This window comes from Crocuta crocuta, unplaced genomic scaffold (genome assembly GCF_008692635.1).
Source record: "Crocuta crocuta isolate KB4526 unplaced genomic scaffold, BGI_CrCroc_1.0 scaffold95, whole genome shotgun sequence".
In the NCBI taxonomy this organism is placed as follows: domain Eukaryota; kingdom Metazoa; phylum Chordata; class Mammalia; order Carnivora; family Hyaenidae; genus Crocuta; species Crocuta crocuta.
Window position 1 is genome coordinate 14,881,518 of NW_027530971.1, and position 23,306 is coordinate 14,904,823.

Genomic DNA, 23,306 nt, shown 5'->3' on the forward strand with positions numbered 1-23,306 from the left:
GGACGGATGCGGAAGGGCCAACGGCCGCTAGTACTGGAAAAGGATGACCTGCAAGAGGGCAGGGGAGGGGGCTGAGCTGGGGACCTGACGCCCCCGCTCTGGCCCCCGGCAACCCCCCAAGAGGTCCCCTGAAGGCACGGAGAACAAGCGTGGCTCAGGGCCCAGATCTGGGTTCCAATTCTAGCTCTGTCTGTCACTCACTTGCTGTGAGACCCTGGGCAAGTCACTGCACCTCCCTGAGCCTGTTTCCTCGTCTGTAAAATGGGATGACGAAACCCCTCTCTCAGAATGGGGAGGATTCAGTGAGATACAAGAGCAGCAGCGCACGTCCACTGGGCACTGCGCCCTGCTCCGGGCACTGTGCAAAGTCTTCCCTACGTTATGTGACAGAAGACTCAACCCCGTGAGGGGGTCCCGCCATTATCTGCACTTGACAGGGAGGGTCCTGAGGCCCAGAGGGGTGCAAATCAGTAAGCTCATGATCACACAGCTAGGCAGAGGTGGCCCGGGTCCTGCAGCACAGGCCTGGCCCCAGACCAAGCTCTCTTTGTTGTAATACATAGCCCCTGTGAGGCCCTGGTGACAACAGTCATCGATGCTCACTACACATCGGGCTGCGGGCCAAGCACTTCACGCACTTTGTCATCACCAAGTCAAGGGGCAGCCAGGTGCCTGACACACAGTGGGTGATCAGGAGCTGTCTGCCCCTTTCCCTCTCCCCCTTCTACCTAAAGCACCTGGCTGACTTCTCATCGCCATCAACAAGGCCAATCCCCTGAAGTTCAGGTCAAGGAGTACTGGCTGGCTAGTCAGTGGGAGGTGCCTTTTCAGAGTAACATGTCAGGAGGCGCTTTCAAGGGGTCCAGGGACATCCAGTAGGCATGGCCATATGGCCATTCCACTTTCTGATCAGGAATGTTCCTTGCTCAGATCAGTTACCCGAAGGAGGAGCTGGAGGAAAGCAGTGGTGACAATCTCCATAAGCATAATGGAAACAACCAGCATCTGCGGAGCACATTCCATGTACCGTGCACTGTGCCAAATGCTTCACCTACATTATCGCGTTTCCTCTCAGCAACAACCTTAGGTGGTGGCAACAATTATGCTCCCCATCTTGTGGGTGTGGGAATGGAGGCTCTGAGAAGCTAATTGTGTTCCCAGGTCTCACAGTGAGAGGGAGGGCAGAGCTGGGATTCGAGGTCTGGCTGCCTTCAGAGCTCACACCGCACTGGCTCACCCAAACTTGGACACTGCCCTTCTCTGACCTCCGGGAGGCCTGGCTTTGGGCTCTTATTAAGAGAAGCTGCCTTTAGAGGGATAACTCTGGTACGACCCTGCCCTCTGTGGGCCTCAGTCTCTCCGTCTGATCAATGACACATGGCCCTCATTTCTAAGGGCTTTCCAAGCTCTGAAATTGTGGGGACATGACCAAGAAGAAATACGGTTCTGGAAACTTCCAGGAGTGTATGGCCAAAGGACAATGTGGTGGAAGCAGGGGGTCCTCCAGGAAAATGCTCAGAGCACTGTCCTCACCCGCTCGGAGCCTGCCCCAGGGCATACTGAGTCTCTTCACAGCAGGGCCAGGCAGACCAGGAGGTATTTGGGAGAAAGTCTTCAGAGGCTTGCCCTGATCACACATAACCCACCACCAGGCCTTGTGGGTTTGGCAAGAGACAGACAGAAAAGGTCCCCAGGAGCTGGCAGGAAGGGCTGACAGGGAGAGGGTGGGAGGTCATGAAGGAGTGAGAGACATTTTTTTTCCCCAGAGCTGCTGGATGTGACGTTGGGGATGAGGCCCAGCAAGAGAAAACTCTGGCTCAGCAGCCAGACCCGGGGGCCAGAAACCTTGTACGGCAAGAGCTGCCAGACCCGAGACTGGCTCATCCTTCAGACTGAACCAGACATGACCACAAGCTTAGCTGAGTAACCAGGAGACAAGGGCTCAGCTCCAAATGCTGAGCCCAACCCTAAACATTTCCAAGGCTCCCCTCCTCTCCCCACTGGGCCTGGTCCAGGCCCTTCGTTATGTGACCCCTGTCACCTCCTCAGGCTTCCACCACATTAAACATCCCTCGGTCCCTCAGACCCAGGCTCTTCCACGCCTCCGTCCCTTTGCACATGCTCTTCTCTTGACATGGAACGCCCTTCTTCCCATTCCCTGCTTCTCTCTTACAGCTCTTCACCCCTTCTTCTGGGTCCTCAAGGCCCATGGTCATCTGTCACCTCAACTGCCCTGTCACCCTGCTTGCCTCCTGCTCTAAGTCACATGCTCCTTCAGGACAGGGACTGCGCCAGCTTGCCTCTACAGTCCCTGCGACAGGTCTGACGGGACAAGTGCCCTCTCGCAGGAGAGTGGCAGCTCCAAGCGGGTAGTCCTAGGATCGAGGCCAGCTCTACCCACACTCACTGTGTGACGCTGGTGAGCTCCTGCCCCGAGCCCAGGTTTCTGCAGGTGTGAAATGGACTCAGTCAGAATCATCCTCCCCGCGAGGCTGTGAGGGGTGAGGTCAGAGAGAGCCCTGTGTACACTGTAAAGTGCTGCACGAGAGGAAGTGATGACTGACCTATACGGACTTCAGAGTCCAACAGAGTCGAGGCATCCCTGCACAAGTCACGCCACGCTTCTGAGCCTCCGTTTCCTTATTTTTACCACAAGGATGGCCATCCCCACACCCACAAAGTGCTCGGAAGGCATCCATCGACAAGGTCCGTAATGCACCTGCATGAGTGGAGTTGCTGAAGCAACAGCAGCTCTTGGTGTGAGCAGGGCAGTCTTGGCGGGTGTCCACGGGGAACTCTCACCCACCACCGGGTCTGCGGGATTTTGTATTACGTGCTACCGTTTATTTATTTACAAATCCATCCGCCCAGCTAGGCTGTCTGCCCCAGAGACCTGCCCCATGGTGCCCGGCACAGAGCCTGGCACACAGCAGGTGCTCATTCAGGAGACAGAATAAGCAGAGGTGTCCTGGAGGAGGGCCCCTCACCCTCGGCCTCCCCAGCAGACTCTGCCGGGTGTGGCTGGGGAACCTGCTTCTTTAAAAGCTTCCCAGGTGCTTCTGATGCATGCCGAGACTGAGCTCTGCTGGCCTGGAAGGTCTCTGGAGATTCTCCCAGCTGGAAGGCACTGGCCCAGTGCTCCGGGCCCGCCACACCTGCTGACTCCTGGGGCTCCCTGCCTCCCCGAGGACTGCTACTGAGGTGTTTCTAAAAGAGGCCTCCATTCAATGAAACTAGAAAAATAAAATAAAATAAGGGCTCCTGGCTGGCTCAGTCAGTAAAGCATACAACTCTTGATCTTGGGGTTGTGAGTTCAGGCCTCATGTTGGGTACAGACGTTACTTAAAAAAATAAAATCTTGGGGCACCTGGGTGGCTCAGTCAGTTAAGCGACCGACTTCAGCTCGATCTCACGGTTCGTGGGTTCGAGACCCACATCAGGCTCTGCACTGACAGCGAACTCTGATTCAGTCTTCAGGCCTGTGGGCAGATGTTGCCTTTCTCTGGAAAGTCCTCCTGAGTTGTGCCCCCACTCTCCAGCTCCCTGGCCTCCCCCATTAGTTTCATCACGCTGCGTTGTGCTTTCCTTGCAGGCTGTGGCCCCCACAGAGCAAGAACCATGCTCTCTGCTCATCTCTATGCTTCTGGCAACTGACTCAGGGCTGCCGGGCAAAGTCAGTGCATAGTAAACATCAGTTGAATGAATGAGGAAGCGTACAGGTTCCCATCTGGGCTCTGGGACCTGGAGCAAGCCAGGCCTCAATTTCTCCACCCCTAAAATAAGGGGCTGTCCTAGGACAGGGGCAAGGCTCACTGACAGGTGTCTTGGCACTGAGGGAGGTGGGCTTTCTACCCACTCTGTGGTTTCAACTGGAGCACTCTATCTACTTTTATCTGTGTTATGAAAATAAATTTTTTTGTGAAGCTTTCAAGCCACTGGCTGGGGGATACCTAAGCATCCTTCTGGCTGTTCAGTCCTGATGCTTGAGATAACCAGAGATCCCAGTTCCACAAAGGAGGCCCTGCCTGTTGGCCAACATCACCCACTGGTGTGCTATCCCAGGCCCCCCCAAGATAGGGGTATCCATGCCTAATAGACAGGGATAAAAAGGAGAAAGGAGGAGGGACGGGTGTTAGGGTGGGATACAGGGTGGTGTGTGACATAAGCCTTTCCTGGAACCACAAGTTTTGAGCAAAGTAGCTAAATTCACAAATCTGAAAAAAAGAAGGCCAATTATTGGTGGGAGGCTATGAGGAGGCCTGGAGTGGCTGCACACATAGAACGCGCCGCTCAAGTGACCACCTCGGGGGGGCCAGGCCAGGGCGGAGGGGAGGAGTGTGGCTGGAATATGCTGGCCAGAGAGACAGAGCAGCATGGGGCCTCCTGAAATCCATCCCCAGCAGGAAGACTCTCACCCACCATACCCAGCCCGGCTCCATTTACCTTCTCACCCCGGTTGGAAAGCGGCCCATCCATATCGGCTTTGAGGTGGACGGGGGGTGCGGTGTAAGGCAGCCGGCAGTGCACCTGCCCGCACTGTACCTGACCTGTGGACGAAAGGATGCGTTGGAGCCCATCTGGCAGCCTCTATGCAGGAGCCCATGTGCCCCGTGCTCAGTGGGCTGGAGCCCTGCAACCAGTGTCACTCTGGCCACTTACCAGCTCTGTGTGGCCCTGGGCCAAACTTCAATAGAGTGGTTGTAATGTCCTGTGTGAAAATCTGTAAAGTGCTATGTTGTAACTGCCCAGCTCACTGATAAATAAACACTCCTAAATGGATATGTATTTAACATCTATATATAGGCCGTACCCCATTATTAGGATCCTCCCTTGGTGCCTTGTACCTTCTTGTTTCCCAGGTGTCACTCAGGCTTTCCCCATGTACCTCCTAGAGGACCCTGCACTTGTATGTCACCTTCTTAATGATGCTGTCCCTGACCACCCTATTTATAACTGCACTCACCTCCCCTCCCTCTCCTCCTCCCCAGCTTTACTTCTCCTCCTTAGCACTTACCATCATCTGACTGACTGTATATACCTATTATTTCCTTGGCATTATCTGTCTTTGCCAACCAGGATGCAAGGTCTAATGAGGGCAGGAATTTTTGTCTGACTCTACGATCTTCCAGACTCTAGATCCTGATGGGTTTCCAGTACCTAAAATGAGGCATGACATCCAGTAGGTACTCTTTGAGTATTTGTGCCATGAATCTCTGTATCTTATTCCAAAATCTAAAACTGTGGGGGAAAGTCCATCCTCATATCTGACCCAAACCTCTCATGTTTCAGTGCTTTACCACTACAGTGGAGAAGTCCATGGCCTCTCTTGTCCCCACACTTCTTCCTCTTTGGCGCAGGGGGAAAAGCCCTGTACAGAGACTTAACAATTCATATGTAACATAGGACAAGTCACTGTGCCTTTCTGAGCCACAGTGCCCTCATCTGTAGAATAAGGCAGGTGTATAAGATTAGGGATCCTTAATGCAGGGTGTTCTAGGAGTCCACAAACAGTCGTTTTCACATGGAAAATGACGTGTGCATGGGCATCTTTCTGGGTTCCACTTCCAAAGCTTTTTATCAGATTCCAAGCTCTAAGACCCCAGGAAACTCAGACATGTGTGATTTTGTTAATAGCAAAGCAAACTGCTGAGGTTGTCCTTCGGTCATGCAGCAAGAAGCAGCAGGTCCAAACACCCCGAGGTGGGTTCCACCTGAAGGGGAAGAGGAAAGGGGACCTCAGCCCCTTCTCGGAACGACAAAGACATATGTAGGCTTAACTGACAAAGTATGTAGGGAGTCCTTCCAGGACTGTGGCCCCACTTCCAAGAGAGTCATCTAGATCCCTTACCAACCCCGTAGCAAGCGCTAGCTGGTAGCCCAGTCCCTGCCCTGGTCTTTGGCGCCTTTAACAGATGAACTAGCTGTTCGGTGGGCTCTGTGCAGCCTGAACATAAGTCAGTGTTTAGAAAAGAAAGGAAGAAAAGTCCCTCCTACAGAGCAGATGGTTCAGAAATGGAACAGTGCAAAGAGACGTGGTTTCCAACAGACCACCTGGTGCGGTAGGCAGGATTCTGCATTGCCAGCTGTGCCAGCCAGAACCACCACCATTACAAGAGCAGTGAATATTTATCCAGCAGCTACTGAATGCCGGAGACTTGAAGTCAGTGATCTCATCTGATGTTCACACACTGCTCTGAGATAAGTATCCTTATTGTCCTTGTTTTTACAGATGAGGACATTGGTATTCAGGGAAGCTAAGAAGCTTGCCTGATGTCACACAGCTAGTTGGTGGCAGGGATGGCATTAGAAGCCTGACCCCAAAGCCCACAATCAACCATTAAGGAATATTGGCTCCCGTTAACTTACTGTGGACCCTTGGTTTTCTCCTCTGCACAATGAGAGAGGGATGTCTGATGTTTACAAACAGGCTTAGTATAGTGTTTGGTACATGGCCGAGGCTCGGTAAACAGCAGGGCTCTCTCCGACCCCTCCTTCTCTTTCCACTTTACTTGGAGACAGAGAAGGGAGGATTCATGTTTGTGGGTATGTTGTGGCCACTTCTGTTTTCCTGGTCATGCCCAGCTTTGAGGAAACAAACAAGCTCAACGGGAATGGAAATCTGTAATAAGCACCTGCTCCATAGCAGTCACTGAATGTTCATCCCCCAGAAATCCACAAGGCTACTCCCTCTCTCCTCCAGGTCCCTGCTCAAAGGTCACTCCACCACAGCCCACTCCATCCTTCCCATGGCATCCAGTCCCCACTGGCACGCCAGCCTTCCCTCCTTTATTAGTTGATTGTCTCTCCACCCATGTCCTGCTCCGGAATGTGAGCCCCAGGAGCACACAGAGTTTGACTATTGTGTTCTCCGCTGTATCCCAGCGCTTAGCACAGAAAGCACTCAGAAAGTATTTACTGAACACACGAGTGGACCCCCAGAACCCTGTGAGGTGAGCATTACTAGTGTCTCCGTTTACAGATGAGGATACTGAAGTTCAAGGAGGGTGGATGGGGATACTCCCGCCACACTGGCCTTCTTCTGCAGCCGCAGACACACCCATGCCACGACGCTTTCCGGGCTAACGCCTGCCTGCATTCAGCTCCTCTGCTGCCCAGCACTCCTGCCTCCCCTCTCCTGGTGTCTCATGAGTTCCTACCCATCCTTCCAGGCTCAGCTTGCTCAGAGGCGGCATCCCCACATGCTCGCACCCAGCACCGTTCCTATAGCAATCATCACACAACTAAAACCACACACTCATCTGTCTGGTTACCATGCTGTGTTGTCTCTCCCACTAGAATGCAGGTTTCACCAGGGCAAAGACTTTACCCATCTTGTTCTCTCCCTAGTCCATGGGACCTGGCACACAGTGGATACTTGGAAAGTATTTTCTGAATGGTAGAATGGGTTTTCTCTACGAAGGGTCCCGTCTCACTAAGGCAGAGACCGGAAACGTAGCCCCTCTCCCCAAGCCCTAGGTCCGAGGGACCGCAGACCCCACGTCTTCACCCACCAGGCTCCGAAAGGCCTTCACCCACCACGCTTGCACCTCCCGCGCGCGCTCCTCCGTGACCCCTCGCCCGCAGGCTAGGCGGCCTAGCTGTGGCGGTCACTTACTCTCAATGTAGCCGTGCAGGGTGACCATGCGCGCCCGCTCGGGGCTGCTGAACGGGGAGTAGTGGATGTCGTCGGACAGGGCGGAAGGGAGGCGGGACGGCGGCGCCCCGGAGGGCGGCACGGGATGCTGCGGTGTGTGCTTTTTATGACGCGCCCGGCAGTTTTGAAACCACACCTGGAACGACAGCCTCAGCAGCCTCAGCCTCACGGAAAAGGGTCGGACAGCTTCGTCGCCTCCTGGGTAAGGGTGGCCACGTGCAACCGGGCCTGCGGCTCCTCTGCATCCCAGCTACCCGCTGGAGNCCCACCTGGATGACCCTCCGGCTGAGGCCCGTCATGTCTGCAAGCTTCTGCAGCGTCTGTGCGTCGGGGTTGTTGTCCTGCGCGAACTGCGCCTGCATAACCTGCGGGGAGCAAAGGGGGCAGTGAGACAGGAACGCGCGGAGGTCTCCCAGACCCCGGCCCAATCAGAGGCTCCGGCCCGGAGGCCACGCCCCAGACAGCCACGGCCCCTCCCCGTCACCCGCAGGTCTGGGCAGAGGGGGCGGAGCCAGAGGCCCTCTCGGCTCCGCCCACGTCCGGGCCCCGCCCACAGCCTCGGCCACTCGCGGCCGGCCCGGGTACCTGCAACTGCTCAGCGGTGAAGGACGTCCGCGCGCGCTTGGCCGGCTTGGGCTGACTGTCCTGTTCCGAGGGCACTGCCCCCTCCAGCGTGAGGCCGTTCCCTGGGGGTGACAGAAGTGGCTGACCACGCGTCCCCATCTCTTCTAGTGGCATCCTGGAAAGGACGGGGGTGGGGGCAGCTGGTCCCTGGAAGGGTCAGGAGCGGAGTTGGCTGGGAGCGGGGATCCCAGAGTTCTAGTCCCTGAGCTCTGTCTTTAGGTAAAGGGGCTTTCATTTCTGAGCGTCTGCTCAGTACCAGACACTGCTCTTGCCCTGTGCCTTTTGTGTCTGTCTGTCTCACAGTCCCATTTTACAGCAGAGGAAAGAAACTAAAGCTCAAAGAGAAGAAAAGCCCTGACAAAGACCTTTCCGTCTAGTGGCTGACCCTAGCGCCCCAAGCTGAACTCTCTCTGAGCTAAACTGGGGAAACCAAGGGCCAGTGGACATAAGATGCAAGCAGGTTACAGAACTGCGGTTCGAATTTTGAAAAAAAAAGTATGGAAGCAAAAAATTTGAAAGGATAAATGCCAAGGTGCTAGCAGTGGTTACTTCTGAAGAGTGCAGTCATGACTCTACTGCAATATTTCTGTAATTTCTGAGGTTTTTACAACAATCACATGTCACTTTATTTCTCCAAGGTTTAATTTTGTTCACTGGAGCATAGGTTAGCCATTCTCTTTCTACTTCTATTACTTTTACAATCACACTAAATATATTCCCATTTTATTTTTAATACCTCATTTTTTTCTAAGTAATACATGCTCCTTCTCAAAAACTCAGAAAATTCAGATAAGCACAAAGAAGAAAATAAAAATCACCAGTAATTCCACTACTGTTCACACAACTAGTTGTACTTTTTTTTAATTAGGAAAAACACTATGTCTGGGGGGGAACAAACAAACATGCCACCATACATACATAGGAGGAAAATCTGGGAAGATAGACACTAAAATATGAGAGGTGGTGACATTTAGAGTGATCTTTATTTTCTTCTTTTTGCTTAGCCATCTTTTCTAAATTTTCTATGATGGGCGGGTGTGTTTTAAGTTTAAAAGAAAAACAGTAACTGAAACTGAGGATTGCTCAGTAGAGGAGATCTGAGTCTGGGGTCGGCCTACATGTGAGAGTTAGAGCTGTAGCTTTGCCAGGCTGTGGGTAGGGGCGGTCCTGACTGGTCCAGATGTGGAAGAAGCCTGGGGTCACTGATGGGCCATAGTGTAGGGGGAGCCCAGCCTCCTGAGATTCCATCCCAGCACCACTGCTGACTTGCCCGCCACTGCGGGTAATTTCCTACAACCCCAGGCTCACTTGCTTCCCATTTAGACCCACTTAGTCCTGGTCCTGGCAAGAGAAAGTGATAGCCTTGGTGTGGCCACAGTTTGGAACATTCTGAGGATTCCTGACTAGTCCCCGGGCTAGAAATTGAGGCAGGGTGGTCCACACACCTCCCGAGAGGCCCTGAGGATGGGACAGACACTCTGTGGTTTTAATGTTCCATCGGAGAGCAGGCAGAACATGGATTGCTGTGCTATCTTTCCAATGGGAAAATGAAACTTAGAGGGGCAGCCGCATCCCAGCAGCCTCCTTTGCTTAATGAGGTCTGATTTAGGGGTCCCTGGAACTTTGGAATGGGGTAGTATGGTATGGTGCTTAAAAGCCTGGGCTTTGGAGTTAAGCAGACCTTCTAGGATGTAACCTTTGGCAAATCACATACCGAAGATAACCTCTGCCTGTTTCCTCATCTGTAAAATGGGGACACATCAGCTACTTCCGAGGGTTTTTTGTAAGGATGACACAAAATAATCCGCATTACAGGGAAGCTAGCAGCTTCCAAAGACCCGGAGAGGAAAACCATAGGAAGGGTCCCTGACTGCCTTCAGCCAGCCTCCATTCTTCCCCACTTTCTAGCCACTGACCCATTTGTGACTCAGTCCTCATAGTCCCTGGAAGGTATGAACCCTGTCTGCAGGCCTGTGTGTCTTGAGGAAACAACACAGTATTGGAGCCAGAAGAGATTTAGGGATCTTTCTAGTTGACCCATCTCTCTTTGCACAGTTGGGGAGACTGAGGCCCAGATAAGAAAGGAAACTTCATATAGAAGTACAGCATGCCAGAAGCAAAACTGGAGCTCAGGTCTCCAGACTCAAAGGCCTTTTCCCTCCCAGTGTAGGATGAAACCCCCCACCCAAACTTCTGGTTTGGAGCTGCTGGCGTGGGATGGGAGAACAGAGTCGCATCATCTCTCTAGGACTGGCTCGTGCCCAGTTCCAGGCAGCCTGAAGGGATCAGCCCTCAGGCCAACCGGAACTGTCTAAAAGGGGAGTAGGCCGTCCCATTGTGAGAATCAGCTCTAGCGTTCAGTGAGTGCCTCCTGCCTTTACAGCACATGGACTCATCTGTCTTTGAGAAGGTGTCTTATCATGAGCTCCATTTTACAGATGAGGAAACAGCTGCAGAGACAGACTACCGCTTCAGATTCCCAAGCAAACGGTGGGCCAAGAGCGCATGCCCCGAGCGCAGCCCCACCTACTCAGCCTCTAGGCGATAAAGGGAGCGCCTGCTTCCAGAGCAGTGTGGTCAGTTCCTGGGGTGCTGGGCTGGGGTGGGAGAGGGCTGGGCACAGAGGTGTGGCAGGGTGCTGGGTGGGGCGGGTTGGGTACCGTTCTCGGCGGCCCTCTTGAGGTTCTCGATCATGGTGTCGTAGTGGATGCGGCACAGCACCTTCTCTTCGACCAGACCAAACTCCTCGCCCGTGGACAGCTGGCGCTTGCACGAAAAGCACGCGAAGCAGGCCAGATGGTAGGCGTTGCCGCGTGCCCGCCGCACCCAGTCGCTGGCATAGATCTGTCGGCCGCACCGTGCACACTTGGTCCCAAATCGGCTGCGGGACACCGGGGCAGGAAAGGGGGTGGCGAGGCTCAGACAGGCTACCCCTTCCCCTCCCAGTGGCCCGCCAGCACGTTGTCTCCTGGCCTTTGCTCACTCACAAATTCCCCTTTGCCTGGATCTACCCCATACTCCACCCCCCTGCAGACACCTGCTTACTCTGAAGGTGAGCTGGTGGGTGGTTTTATTTTCTTCTTAGTGCTTTTCTGAGTTTTCCAAATTTTCTACAATGACTCCTTATATTCATATATAACTAATCTCTTCACTCCAATATATCTTAAGTGTTACAGAAAACATAATAATATAATAACAGGCAAAATTTTGGGCACTTACCACGTGCCCAGCAAGATTCTAAGTGTTTTATGTTGATTATCCCAACTAATCTTCATGTTGCCAGTGAGAAAAATGGGGGACCAGAGAGGTAAAGTAAGTTGCATAAGGTCACACAGCTTGCAAGGATAGAAACCCAAGATGAATAAACTGTACCCCAGCTGTAGAGATCCTCAGGGTTTCTTGGAAGCATAGAAAGATATGCACTTACTGGCTTTGTGCCCTTGAGTAAACTGTTTAACCCCTCTTAGTTCTCACTTTCCTCGCCCTGAGCTGAACTAGGTGATCACAGCAATGACTACTGCTTAGTACTTTACAGTCTCTTACGTGCCCATCCAGTCCCAGACTCTGGAGCCCATGGCATTCTAACAGTAAATGTTAAAAAGACAAAAGGAGGGGGCAGACCGAATGCCTCCTCCCCCTTAAGCCTTCCTTGTCCGGACTTCCCCCCATCTTCTCCCCCTTCATGGTGCAGCTATTTGGGTATGGCTCCCTCCACCACCAGACTGCGAGCCCCTCCAAGAAGCAGCAGGAGCCTGGTTTACCCTGTCCCAGAAGTCAGCCCAAGGCCTGACCCCTCAGCACCTGGGAAGGTTTGTTCCTTAAGTAGATGACTCACCCTTTGACCCTGCCCCAGTCCTTTAAGCCTCAGTTTCCTCTGCTGCACACTCTTTCAGGGGATGATGTTACCAATCATCCAGAGCCCCAAGCTTGGAAACCTAAATCATTCACTCCTCCCGTTCCTCAAACCTACATCTAACCGATCATCGGGCACTGTTGGTTCTTTTTTCTAAGTATCTTTGGGATCCATTTCCTCTCCAGTCCCACAGCTGCCCTCCTAGGCCAGTATCTGCCCTGATTCCTGCTTCCAGACCCACCCCTGCCAACCACTCCTCCGCGCAGTGGCCATGGCGAAGTTTCCAGCACGCGCAGCAAATCCTGTCCTGCCCTGCTTAAAACCCTTTGCTGATTCCACTCTACCCCTCAGGATCTGGTCCAAGATCCTTGGCATTTACAAAGCCCAGCAGACCATAACCTCTTAAACTCATCTCCTCCCTGACTTTCCCCACCCCACATCCAAACAGGAGTCCCAGGCAGCCACAGTGGAAGGTCAGTGCCAGGTCTCCATGGCCCCCTCTTTAGCACCTTCCCAGCCCAGGCCTTTGCACAGACTTTGTGCTCTTCACACCTCCTCCCTCCCTGCAGAGTCCTCCAGTCCCGGCATCACGCTGTCTACATTGGTCAGACAGGGTTGTAAATGTCAGATTCTTTGGCTCTCCCTCCCACCCCCAGCAGTCCTGGGAGAGGACCAAGAAGATTTGCCTCTGTGTCCCCAGGGCCCGCACACTTGCACCCGGAGGAGCGTTGGGAAACCCTTGTGACTTGTGTGGAGAAAACAGCCCAGCAAATACTTTCTGGTTACAGCCTCACTTGGCCTTGCCAAACTCAAGCAACTGTCAATTGAATAAACGATCTTGGGTTGACCTGAAAGAGGGAGCGCGGGGGCCTTGGCCAGCCCGGCTCCCAGACGTAACTCTAACGCCACTGTCTCTGACCAGGACCGCAGGGGGACCCTGTCGCTGGCAGTGCCGTTTGCTAAGCCAGGCTGCACTGTGCGCCTTTGCTGGATCAACCGCCCCCTAAACTGAGGCGGCTCCCGACCTCGGAAACTCGGCTTCCCCAGGGGACAGCCTAGTACAGCCCGCGGTTTCTTTCCCAATTCCTCAGCAAAGGGGAGAGGAAACCGCTTAGCCCACCCCTGCCTACTCTCGCCGCCGGGCGGACTAGGGGTTCCGCTGCCGGACTCGTTCGCGGATTAGGAGCACTTTCCGGCCTTGGAGAGGAGGCAGCTGCCAGCAGTGTGCAGAGCCCTTAAAGCGCTCCAGGGACCCAGGGCGCACCGTCTTCACCGTACACCTTCGACTTTGCGCAACCGCGTTAGTGGAGACTCCAGCACCCACTTTGCACACATGGAGTTGGAGGTTCAGAGAGAATGAGTGACTTGCCCAAGATCACAAAGACCTGGGCTGGGATCAGGTCCGCTCTGAGGTGCAAAAGGAACCTAGAACCCGCGAAGGCAGCAGGGCGGGAGATGATAGGGACTGGATCCCAGGTGTATTAACTGGAAAAGGGCCTGGTCTTACCCCGTCGCGTCCCGACTCCCAGCCACGGGTCCCAGAAAGTCCCGCGCGTAGGGCTTGAGGCCCAGCGGACTCGGGAAAGCAGAGAGTGCGTTCCCAGGGAGAAGGGAGACCCGGGGAAGGGAAGGTCCCCGGCCTTCAGACTCCGGGTGATAGCGGCTGCGTCTCCAGCCTGTGGTCTCCGTGCGCCCCTACCCTTGAGCTGCGCCCGAGTAGCCGACCTCGCACGAGGCCGTGCGGGATTCCTGGTCCTCTGCCAGAGATGCGTCCCAGACACCCCGAGCAGCCCGGATCTTCCGCCCCACAAGTCCGCAACGCCCCCGGGCGCTGTGAGCGCCTACACTGCACGCCCCTTACTGCGAGGAGGACGCCGCGAGTGATCTCTCAAGCAACTTTCTCACCCTCCACAAGTCACCCCAAATGACAAGAGCTGCCCCAGCCCTAGGATCTCCCCGCGCTCGCCGTCGCTCGACCCGGTCAACGAAATCACCTTTGCGAAGGATCCGTGGGTTGGAGTGGGGGGTCATTATGCAGTTTTGGGTGCGCTGCGGATCTCCCCCGAAACGTCTCCCCCCTGAAACGTCTCCTCCACCCAGGGCAGGGGTCAATGGCACAAACAAGGGGGCACGAGGAGGCTTACGGATCGAGGCTCTGACAAACCGATAGACTCCTTCCCAGGCGGGCAGCGAGGCCCGAGCCGCGGGATTCCGGAAGCAGCGAAATCGGCGGCGAGACAACGAAACTTCAAGAATGGGGTGTTCGGGAGCTGCGAAGGGAGCGCCAAAGGGATTAGGGGGCGCGGCTACCGCCCCTCCACCCCCAGCCTTGTGCGCACGCCTCCCTGGGTCCCGGCGCGCACCGTGGGGTAAAGGCTCCAAGGACTGAGGCGCTTTGGGCATGGACGCTTCGCATCCTAGCAGCTGCCGAAAGGAGGGAGGTGGGCATCGCGCATCTCCTTGCCCTCCCTCCCGGGAGTAGGGACCAGAGACATCTGGGCACTCGTGGTTGTGCAGAGGGAGCTGTGCGCCCTAGACCAGGTCAGACTCACTCTTCTGGCCTACTTCCTCTGGATACCGAGAGGTTGGATGAATGAGCCTCAGCGAAAGAGCCCTTCCCCCGTATTAAGCTTCCCGAAGCTAAACCGAAGCTCAAGTGGGAAGTCCAATGTTAGTTACGAAGCTGCTGAGCCGATGGGGAATCCCACACCAGAATTCAATTATTTTACGTTCAGGACACTCACTTGATGGCCCTGGAGAGATTCTAAGAGGCAAACAAGGTGGATTGGAGGTGGAGCCCTTCCTATGCCCTCTGCTCCTTCCCTTCTAGGCAAACTCTTAGAAGAAGAAGCCAGGAAAAACAGAACCAGCAATTACGAGGTTAAAACGCCCCGCGCCTCGGAGGTCCCGGCCCTAGGCCCCTCCCCAGAACTCCTCTCTCCGCTCCCCCAACATCTGTCCCCCAACAGCTGGCGGCCGCTGGGCCGCTCTCTGCCGCGGTGGGGGGCCGCTTCCCAGCTCTGAGCCTCCCTGGGGACCCTCGCTCGGGGGGAGGGGGTGGGTTTCTCCCGCTGGAGCCCGCGGTTGGAGCTTGGGCTCTAGGAGGAAGGCCAGAGAAGGCTGAGGGCTTGCCCTAAGTCACAGGGGCCAAGCCACGGACAGGAACTTCAGCCGGCTGCCCGCTGGCCCGGCCCAGGACACTCGCCGAACCCCACCCGTATCAACGCCAGGAGCAGTAATTAACCCTTTATTCCCCACTCCAATGGGCAGGAGCAAAAAGGCCCGGAACCCTGGTAACCTGATCCTGACAAAGTTGATCTAGTCACAGCCTCTGAGGAGTGCTGTGCTACCAGGGCCCACCCAGGGAGTCACACACCAGAGAGGGTGCTCTTTGTGTGGAGCCAGTGGAACTGGGCATAGGGTTTAGGGACCAGGAGAGAGGGGTCTTTGCCATTCGACAGACCACACCTTGTGGAGAGCTGCTGCTGACCTATCCCACCCATAAAAGACCAGTACTGAATGTTTAGACACAGGGATGGTGGCGTCCGCAGCTGTGGGGCTTACCCAGGCTCTGCCACTTCCTAGCTGCATGACCTCACCTCTCAGGACCTCAGTTTCCCCTCCTCTAATGTGGGGATTATGAGAGCATCATAATCCCTGGGGGACTTGAGGATTCACTGGGATAAGGCATGCACCCGGTTAACAGGTCCTGGCTGGAGCAGAGCTCTGCATATTCCGGTAGGCAGTATCCTCACCCCTGCCCACCCCCTCTTACACTCTCTCACTATGTGACCCTGGGCTCCACTTCCCTCTCTCCCAGGACATCAGTCTCCCCAGCCATGCAATGGGCACGATGCTTCAGGAGGCTGAAGGGGAAGGCACTGCAGATTAGTCCATGCCCTGTTTGGGAGGCAGCAGCAGCGGCAGGTCAGTGGTGATCGGTGGGGGGTAGGGGTGAGGGAAGGAGGTAGAGAAAGCTGTCTGAGGTTGTGGTTGCTCACGGCAGTGGAGATACGAATGGCCCAGGAAGGAACACTAGTTTTCCCCCCCCGACTTTTCTTCACTTCTTGGAAGAAAAAAGAAAAAGTCTTAACCAAAAAAGTGAGGAAATTAAAAGCAATATCGTATTTCCCTGGTGGTAATTTATTTTTCTGCCAGGGCTCAGGGAGTGAGGGTTGCTGGGAATCGGATTGAAGCCACAAGGGCTGCTGAGGTCCTTCTTTGGAGAAAGAGTTGGAGAAACTGAGGCAGAGAGGGCTAGCAGTCTTGCCAAAGGCATCCTCCATGCTCTGCAGCCTCCTTCTCTGGTCAGTTTGGACGGCTTTCCTAACTCTGACTTCCTGAGTCACCAACACCAGGCTCTGCCAAGGGAGACTATGGCGGGGGTGGGGGGTATCAAGGAGGGGCAAGATGAGAGACAGAAAAGAGGAGAAACCCTCCTCTGAGGGATAATACCAGAGGGAAGAGGACCATGGAAGCCCCTTTGTGTCCCCTCCATGGCCCCTCTTGGCCACTTCCTCCCTCCCTCTGTCCTATTGAGAGATCCTGGCCTCTCTTTGGGCAGAATGCTCCAGTCCATGTTCCACCAGACCCTTGACCTTGGGCTTCAGGAAGCAGAGGGCTGGGGCAACTTGGTGCACGGCCTCTCCCTTGAGCCCCAGCTCTTGAGGAAGAGGTCTGCCTCCCACGCCACCCCAGGAAAAGCTCCCTTGCAGCAACCGCCCAGAGCCTGGACTGCTGCTGAGAGCTGACCACGTCTGGCGCTCCATGGCTTTTTCTTTCCTTTTTTTGTGGGTTTTATGACTTTTGTTACAGGTGGCACAGCCAGGGATGGGTTATGCCTGCAGGGAGACTTGGCTGGGACAGAAATGCTCAGGAGAGCCCCAATTCTTCCCACATCCCAAGGAATGTGAGCTTTTATCCCGTCTATTTTCTTAACCCAAAATCTGTTTTAGTTTTGCTTTGGCTCTTGTCACTGGAAAAGGATTAGCGCTCAGAACCTGCAACCCAGAAATGGCCTGGCCCCATCCTTCCAGACAAGCCCCGCTCCTCAGACTCTGCCAGAGGAAGTGCCATCAGGGGACTGTGCCCAGCATCCACTCTGCCAGTGGTGACAGTGGTGATAAGCCAGGCGTCCGTAGCACCTGCCATTTAGGGAGGCTCTACGGAGGCTTTCTCCCTGCAGCTCAGACAGACAATCCTGGAGGTTGGACACTGAGAGCAGAGGGAGGTAGGCACTTGCCCAAGTTCACATGGTGATTCAGTGTTGACCTACAGAGCCCAGTTACTGCCTGTACTCACAATAGCCACACATCCCACCACCGCACTAGGAAGAGGGACTTCAGAGCCAGGGGAGGCTCTGAACAGTTGGGTAGGGATCTAAATTTTGACTCTTTAAAGGTCGTATAAAGCACAGTGTCCAAGAAGTCTCGATGCCAGCCTGGGCACGAGCTGAGGCTGGCGAAACAGCGAGGAAACATAGACAAGTGGTTTTTAAGGCTGCCAGGTCCACCATCACTGGGAGGGCCAGGAGAGGAACCCAGCCCTGCCTTACTCTGCGGAAGGAGGCTGAGACACCATCCTGCTAAGTGCCCCAGGCCGGAGCCCTGTTCCTGGCCAGCTGATGAGCCCAATGAGCCCTCAAACAGCAGGTGGCTTGGTTTTTGGTTTTTCTTATTTGTTTGTTCTGTTTTTAACCAAATGGAGTCAGGCACAGAGCAGGGATGTGGCAAGACAGGGACTTGAACCTTCCTTTCCTGCCTGGCTAGCCAGCAGTCGGATGGGACAGCACAGACCTCATGCTCTGGTGATATGGCACACAATGATCACCCCCTCTGACGCACACATGTAGCAGTCCACACGCACAAACCCACATTCACATCACACCCTCGGCTCCTCAATGCCAGGGTTAGGGCCTTAAGCAGGAATGCTCCCTCAGAGAAGGGGAAGTGTGGTGGGAATGATGAGATTTCTGAATTCTTGCCCTGTCACCTCTGGGTCCCTGTCCAGATGTAATCTTGTCTTGACTACCTTGCGTGTGCACGGGCACACACACACACATGCAAAGTCCCAACATTCACACAGAGACACACACTCTTGACACACATATAAACTAAAAGACAAATACTTGTCATAAAGGAATGTACACACTGTCCTCATTACCCCCACCTTGTTCAGCGACACATTCCCGCAGTGCCACTGCACAGATCGGGACAGCAGAGACACACATACACTCCTTGCATGCTGAGTCCCAGGCCGCCTGGTGGAGCTCCCCTCTCCCAGTGCACACTCCAGCTTCAATAATCGTTCACATCTATACACAAAGGAAGAGTCCACTTCTGGAATCAGGCTTCCTATGGTTTCCCCAGAGCACTCCAGCCCCAAACGCTGCAAACTTCACCCTAGACTCAAGATCCTCTCTTTCCAAGTGCCAAGGAGACTCAAAACCATGGGGAAGGGGGCAGGAATTACCTGCCACCACTTTCCTTGACTCTCAGGGCCAGGGGTCTTTTTCTAGGAAGCCTGAAGCCTCGACCTCCGCAGAGGCAAGGACGGAAAGGAGGTCTGTGGGCTAGGTGACGGTTACAGGGGGCCAACTGTCACCACTTCCCGAGAAAGCCCTTGGGTACAGGCATCCCTCCCAGGAAACCGTCCCATTCCACTCTCCCCACTCCGTGGGCCTGGTGGCCCGGCCTCAGGTTAAGTTCTCGCTTCCGGCAAGGGGATCAGGCCACAGGAGGCTGTGCCCCTGACCTCGCTGTGACCTCTACCCCATGACCAGGGCAGGCCTGAGAACGTGGTTAGGAGCCAGGTGCCCGCAGGCAGCGGAGGCGGAGCGGCGCGGCGGGCGGCTGAGCCTGGCTGCTACGGAGAGCTGCGCGGACGCGGCTCTGCAGCTCCGAGGGCCCAGCCCAGGCTAATCCTACTCGCGGTCCCGGCTGCGGTGCCCGACAACCCTGACGCCCCCGGCGGCTCAGAGTCAGAGAGAGCCCCGGCCGACAGAGGCAGAAACCTGGACCGAAACGACACCACAGCTGAGACTGAAAGAGGCGCCTGGGACTCAGGCAGGATCCCAGACGGGAAATGCGACACTCGAACGACGCCAGGGTCTGAGTTGAGGCGGAGCCGGAGACAGAGGTTGGGGCTTAGGAAGAGGCGCGTGGATAGGAGAGCTGCGAGGCTGGTGCTTGGGGCCCGACCAGACCCAGCGCCAAGGGCAAAGCCGGAGCGGGAGTCCGGAGCCCGGCCCAGGGTCGGCCCCGGAGAGACGCCGGAGCGGCGGGGGNGGAACCCAGAGCCGAAGCGCACCGGAGGCGCAACCAGATCGCGTCTGGGATCGGAGCGGGTCGGGGCCAGAGCCCGGGACGTCAGAGCTCGACCGCGGCGCTGGAGGTCGGAGCTGGAGCCAGACACTCTGCGGGACGCGAGACGGAGCCAGGGACGCGACCCAAACCGAGTGGGCCGCAGGGACCGGAGGCGGGTCGCGGGACCGGACCTGTGCCTGCAGGGGCGCGCGGCCCGGAGCTGCTGATTTGGGGGCGCTGAGAGCGGGCGGGCTGAGCCCGCGCGGCGCGCAGGGAAGTGCACTCGGGTTCGGGACTCCGGAGCCAGAGACCAAGCGCTGCCAAAGGGTCCTCCGTGCGCGCCAGGGGCCTGCCTCCGGCGACACTGCTGGCCCAGCGGCCGCAGCCTACCTGAAGTAGTCCATCTTGCAGAAGATTTCCTTGTTCTTGATGTAGCAGCTGTTCTGCTGCCTCAGCGACGTGCGACAAACGGAGCACTCGAGGCACCGCACGTGCCAGATGAGGTTGTTGACCTGGGGAGGGGGCGGAGGAAGGGGCCGGCTCAGCGCGGGCCTCTGGTCGCGCCGGGCCCCAGCCTCCCCGGCCCCATTTGCTGAGATGGTCGCTGAAGGTCTGAAGGTGCGTAGGCTGCCCTACGTTCCTTCTGTAACAAGGACGCCTAGGAAGGTAGACATACACGCTTCCCAATTTTCAGACGGAGACCCGGGGGTGCAGAGACTCTTAAGATTTGCCCAACGCTGCACAGTCAGGCAGCGGCTGAGCCAGGAATAGGAATTTAGTGGACCTGGCGCCGACGTCGCCTCCCTGCAGTCCTCAGGGCTGCAACCCACACCCCCGCCAACACACACGCAACACCCAGCCCCTGGCTCACCTTGAGGAGATACCGGTCCAGGATCTCGAGGCCGCAGCTGGAGCAGATGTTCTTGCCGGCGGACGGCACGGAGGAAGCGGCAGAAGGCGGTGAGCAGACAGATGGCGTGCTGGGTGTGCAAGGGGAGGCCTGACCCTCGTCCTTGTCTAGAGCGCCTGCCAAGGCCTCGGCGTCCGACTGAGCCTGCAGTCGGGGAGACAGGGAGAACCGCGCCTGAGCTGAGCGCCCAGCCGGGTGCCCGGGGTTGCTGCCGCCTCGGAGGACAAATCTGGGGCCCCCGCGCATCGACTGACAACGAAATTCTCCCGAGACGCCGCGCTATGGGCTACAGGATAGGAGTGGAAGGGCCTATTGGAAAGGAAGGGACGGCCCCAACTTTTAACCCGCGCGTCCTGGGTGCTGGGGACGGTCAAAGTCCACACTTCCGGCCGGAAAACCGAGGCTCAGAGAGGGGCGGCGCCCTCCCGCAGTGCCCCGGCGCTAGGGCCGCGGCTTCGGGGCCGGAAAGCCGGTCAAGGTCCCCAGGGCGGGACAGCCGGGGTACCGGGGGTCGAAGGCAGGGCCGAGCGAACTCACCATGGCGGGCGGCGCGGTCCCTTCAAGGCAGCGGGTGGTCGCTTTGCAGCCGGACCCTGGCTGGGCCATCACCTGGGGGAGGGGGAGGGAACTCAGGCGGCGGCGGCTGCAGAGCTGGCTCCGCGCAGCCTGAGCCCAGCGCCTCCCCGCGCCTGTTATATAAACCGGCGCGGAACAATGAGTCTTAACTTTGTAGTGGGCATTTAAAGCCCTTCCCCACAAAAGCGGTGTCTCTCTAATGAAGCAATTTGAATTTGGATTGGATTTTTTCCCTCTCTCTCCCCCTCTCCCTGCACTTAACCCGTGGCTCTTGAAGTAATCGCTTAGTTCCCTTGCAATCCAAGCCTCTGAGGGGGAAAAAAAACACGCGCACACACACAAACTACCTGCAATTAGAAATTGTCGTGAATGCCCAAGATAAGAGGTAGCCAGAGTGTCAATTCCAACTGTCAATCAGTGAGATCCATCAGGCCGCCCAAAGAATTGCAAATTTGATTTTTTAATGGTAGTAATTAAAAATCGAATTTTTTCTCCCTCCACCCACCCCCCTTCCTCGCTCCCTTCTCCTCCTCTCGACACAAAATGCAAAAAGGAGAAAAGAGAGAAAGAAAGAAAATAAAAAGGAGATGGGGTGGGGGAGGTGTTTGAGGAAAATAAAACCCGGAGCGCTGGGAGCATCAGCCCTCCAGCCCAGCGCGCGCTGCGAAATTGATGCGGCGATATTGACACGAATTCAGGCGCCTTCCGAGGGCCCGTTGGAGGGAAACCCGGAGCAAAATGGGGGCGAGCTTCGGGGGGGAAATAGAGCCAAAAAGAGGAAACAGAGGCGTCCAAGAAGAAGAGAAAGCCCCCTCCAGCCCCTCGGCGCGCCCGGGACCGGCCCCGCGTCGGGATTCTCAGCGTTGAGCCAGCACAGCCCCCGGCGCATCGGCGCTATCAGCGCCTATTCAGACGGACAATACCCGCCTCGCCTCCTCTTGATTCGCCTGTGTCTTTGCTAAATCGCTTTTTGAGAAATTCCTCCAACATTTGCATAATGTGTTCCCGCTTTCCGCGACCCCCCCTCCGCGCTCGCGCGCGCTCACACACTCACAGACACACACTCTCAGGCGCACNTCCAGCTGCGGCGGCCGCGCTGCCGCTGGAGCCCCGCTAGGTTCAAGATGAGTCATGCGTGACCAATCCCCTCCCCGCCAAGGCAGAGCGAGACACACACAGCGAGGCAGCGACCCGGAGACACACGCACACAGGCAGATGGACACACAGAACCTCAGAACTGCTGGCAGAGACTCAGACAGCTGACATACAAAGGCATCAGAACCCCTTTCCGCTCAGCTCTCCTACCGCCCCTCCCTCAGGGGGCACCCACAGCCCTCGGGCACAGCCCCACTCACAGGTACCAGAAGGACCCACGGTGCCACCTTGGACCGAGATGGATGCCGTATAGGGTCGCTCGTTATTCTCTGTCCATGCAGTCACCGTCCTGGTACACCCGTGTCCATACTGATGGAAATGGTTACCTGTTCACATCATTTACAGGGGCACAAGGCATCCACACATATAATCTGCACAAATGCCTCGCTAGGTAACAACTGAATGGGATTGGGCTGGGTGGGGGTTGCTGGGGGGTTGTTTCTCCGCATTCCCCTGGGAGGGACTGCCTGGGATGTCCCTTTCCCTTCGGGATTTGCTGCGCCATCCAGTCTAATGCCTGCCTCACCTTCCGTAGGGTACTACTGGGTGTCACAGAGGTGGGGAAGGCAGGGGGACCCAGGCACGTGGCTGGGAGACAGAGCCCCTAAACACACATACACAAAACCCTTAGACTCCAGGCCAGAGCTTTACACACACCAGCACTCTACAGTATACACACACGAATGGACACTCACAGCCTCCAGACCCTTTCTCCACATGAGCCTAGAGAGACACATGTAAATATGCATCACTTTTGGAAAAAAAACACACACTGAGACTTAGATTCAACCCTATAGACAGCATGACACCCCACCTCCAAGCCATCACGCATTCCATTACACCCCTAACTGCCCTCATTTTCAAATATGCACCCCCACACAACTGTTTTTACACCGACAGGGCTCCAAACCCATGTAAAGCCTCCTGTCCTTTACTGATACCCACAGATACACACATTCTTACAGCTGGCCAAATAGCCAGCCATGTGTAGGCAGAAACCGCGTATATACCTCTGCAGATACAGGATTCCTAGTAGTTTCAGCCTCAGTCATGAACACACACAGGCACAAATGGCAGACAACGTCCTACTAAAGACCCACACCTGCATCCCTGAAAGATACAAATACTGTTCCTTTACAGACACGAAGATACACAGAATCAGCTCCAGCCCCAGCCAATGGCATCTCCCACCCCCTCCTAGTCATTTACTGCTGGCAGACACAGAAATTC

General features: G+C 55.8%; 1 protein-coding gene across 1 annotated transcript; it reads right to left on the reverse strand.

Moving 5' to 3' along the window:
- Window positions 1–3: 3 nt before the first annotated feature.
- On the reverse strand, window positions 4–21,810 carry LHX6 (LIM homeobox 6). Its single transcript, XM_077769817.1, has 10 exons — window positions 21,760–21,810; window positions 20,883–20,954; window positions 20,307–20,489; window positions 19,826–19,947; window positions 10,939–11,159; window positions 8,240–8,340; window positions 7,924–8,019; window positions 7,616–7,790; window positions 4,444–4,547; window positions 4–48 (listed from the first exon to the last, which is right to left on the reverse strand). The coding sequence occupies exons 1-10, from the start codon at window positions 21,808–21,810 to the stop codon at window positions 28–30; spliced, it is 1,146 nt and encodes a 381-aa protein (XP_077625943.1). The 3' UTR covers window positions 4–27.
- Between the last annotated feature and the right edge of the window lie 1,496 nt (window positions 21,811–23,306).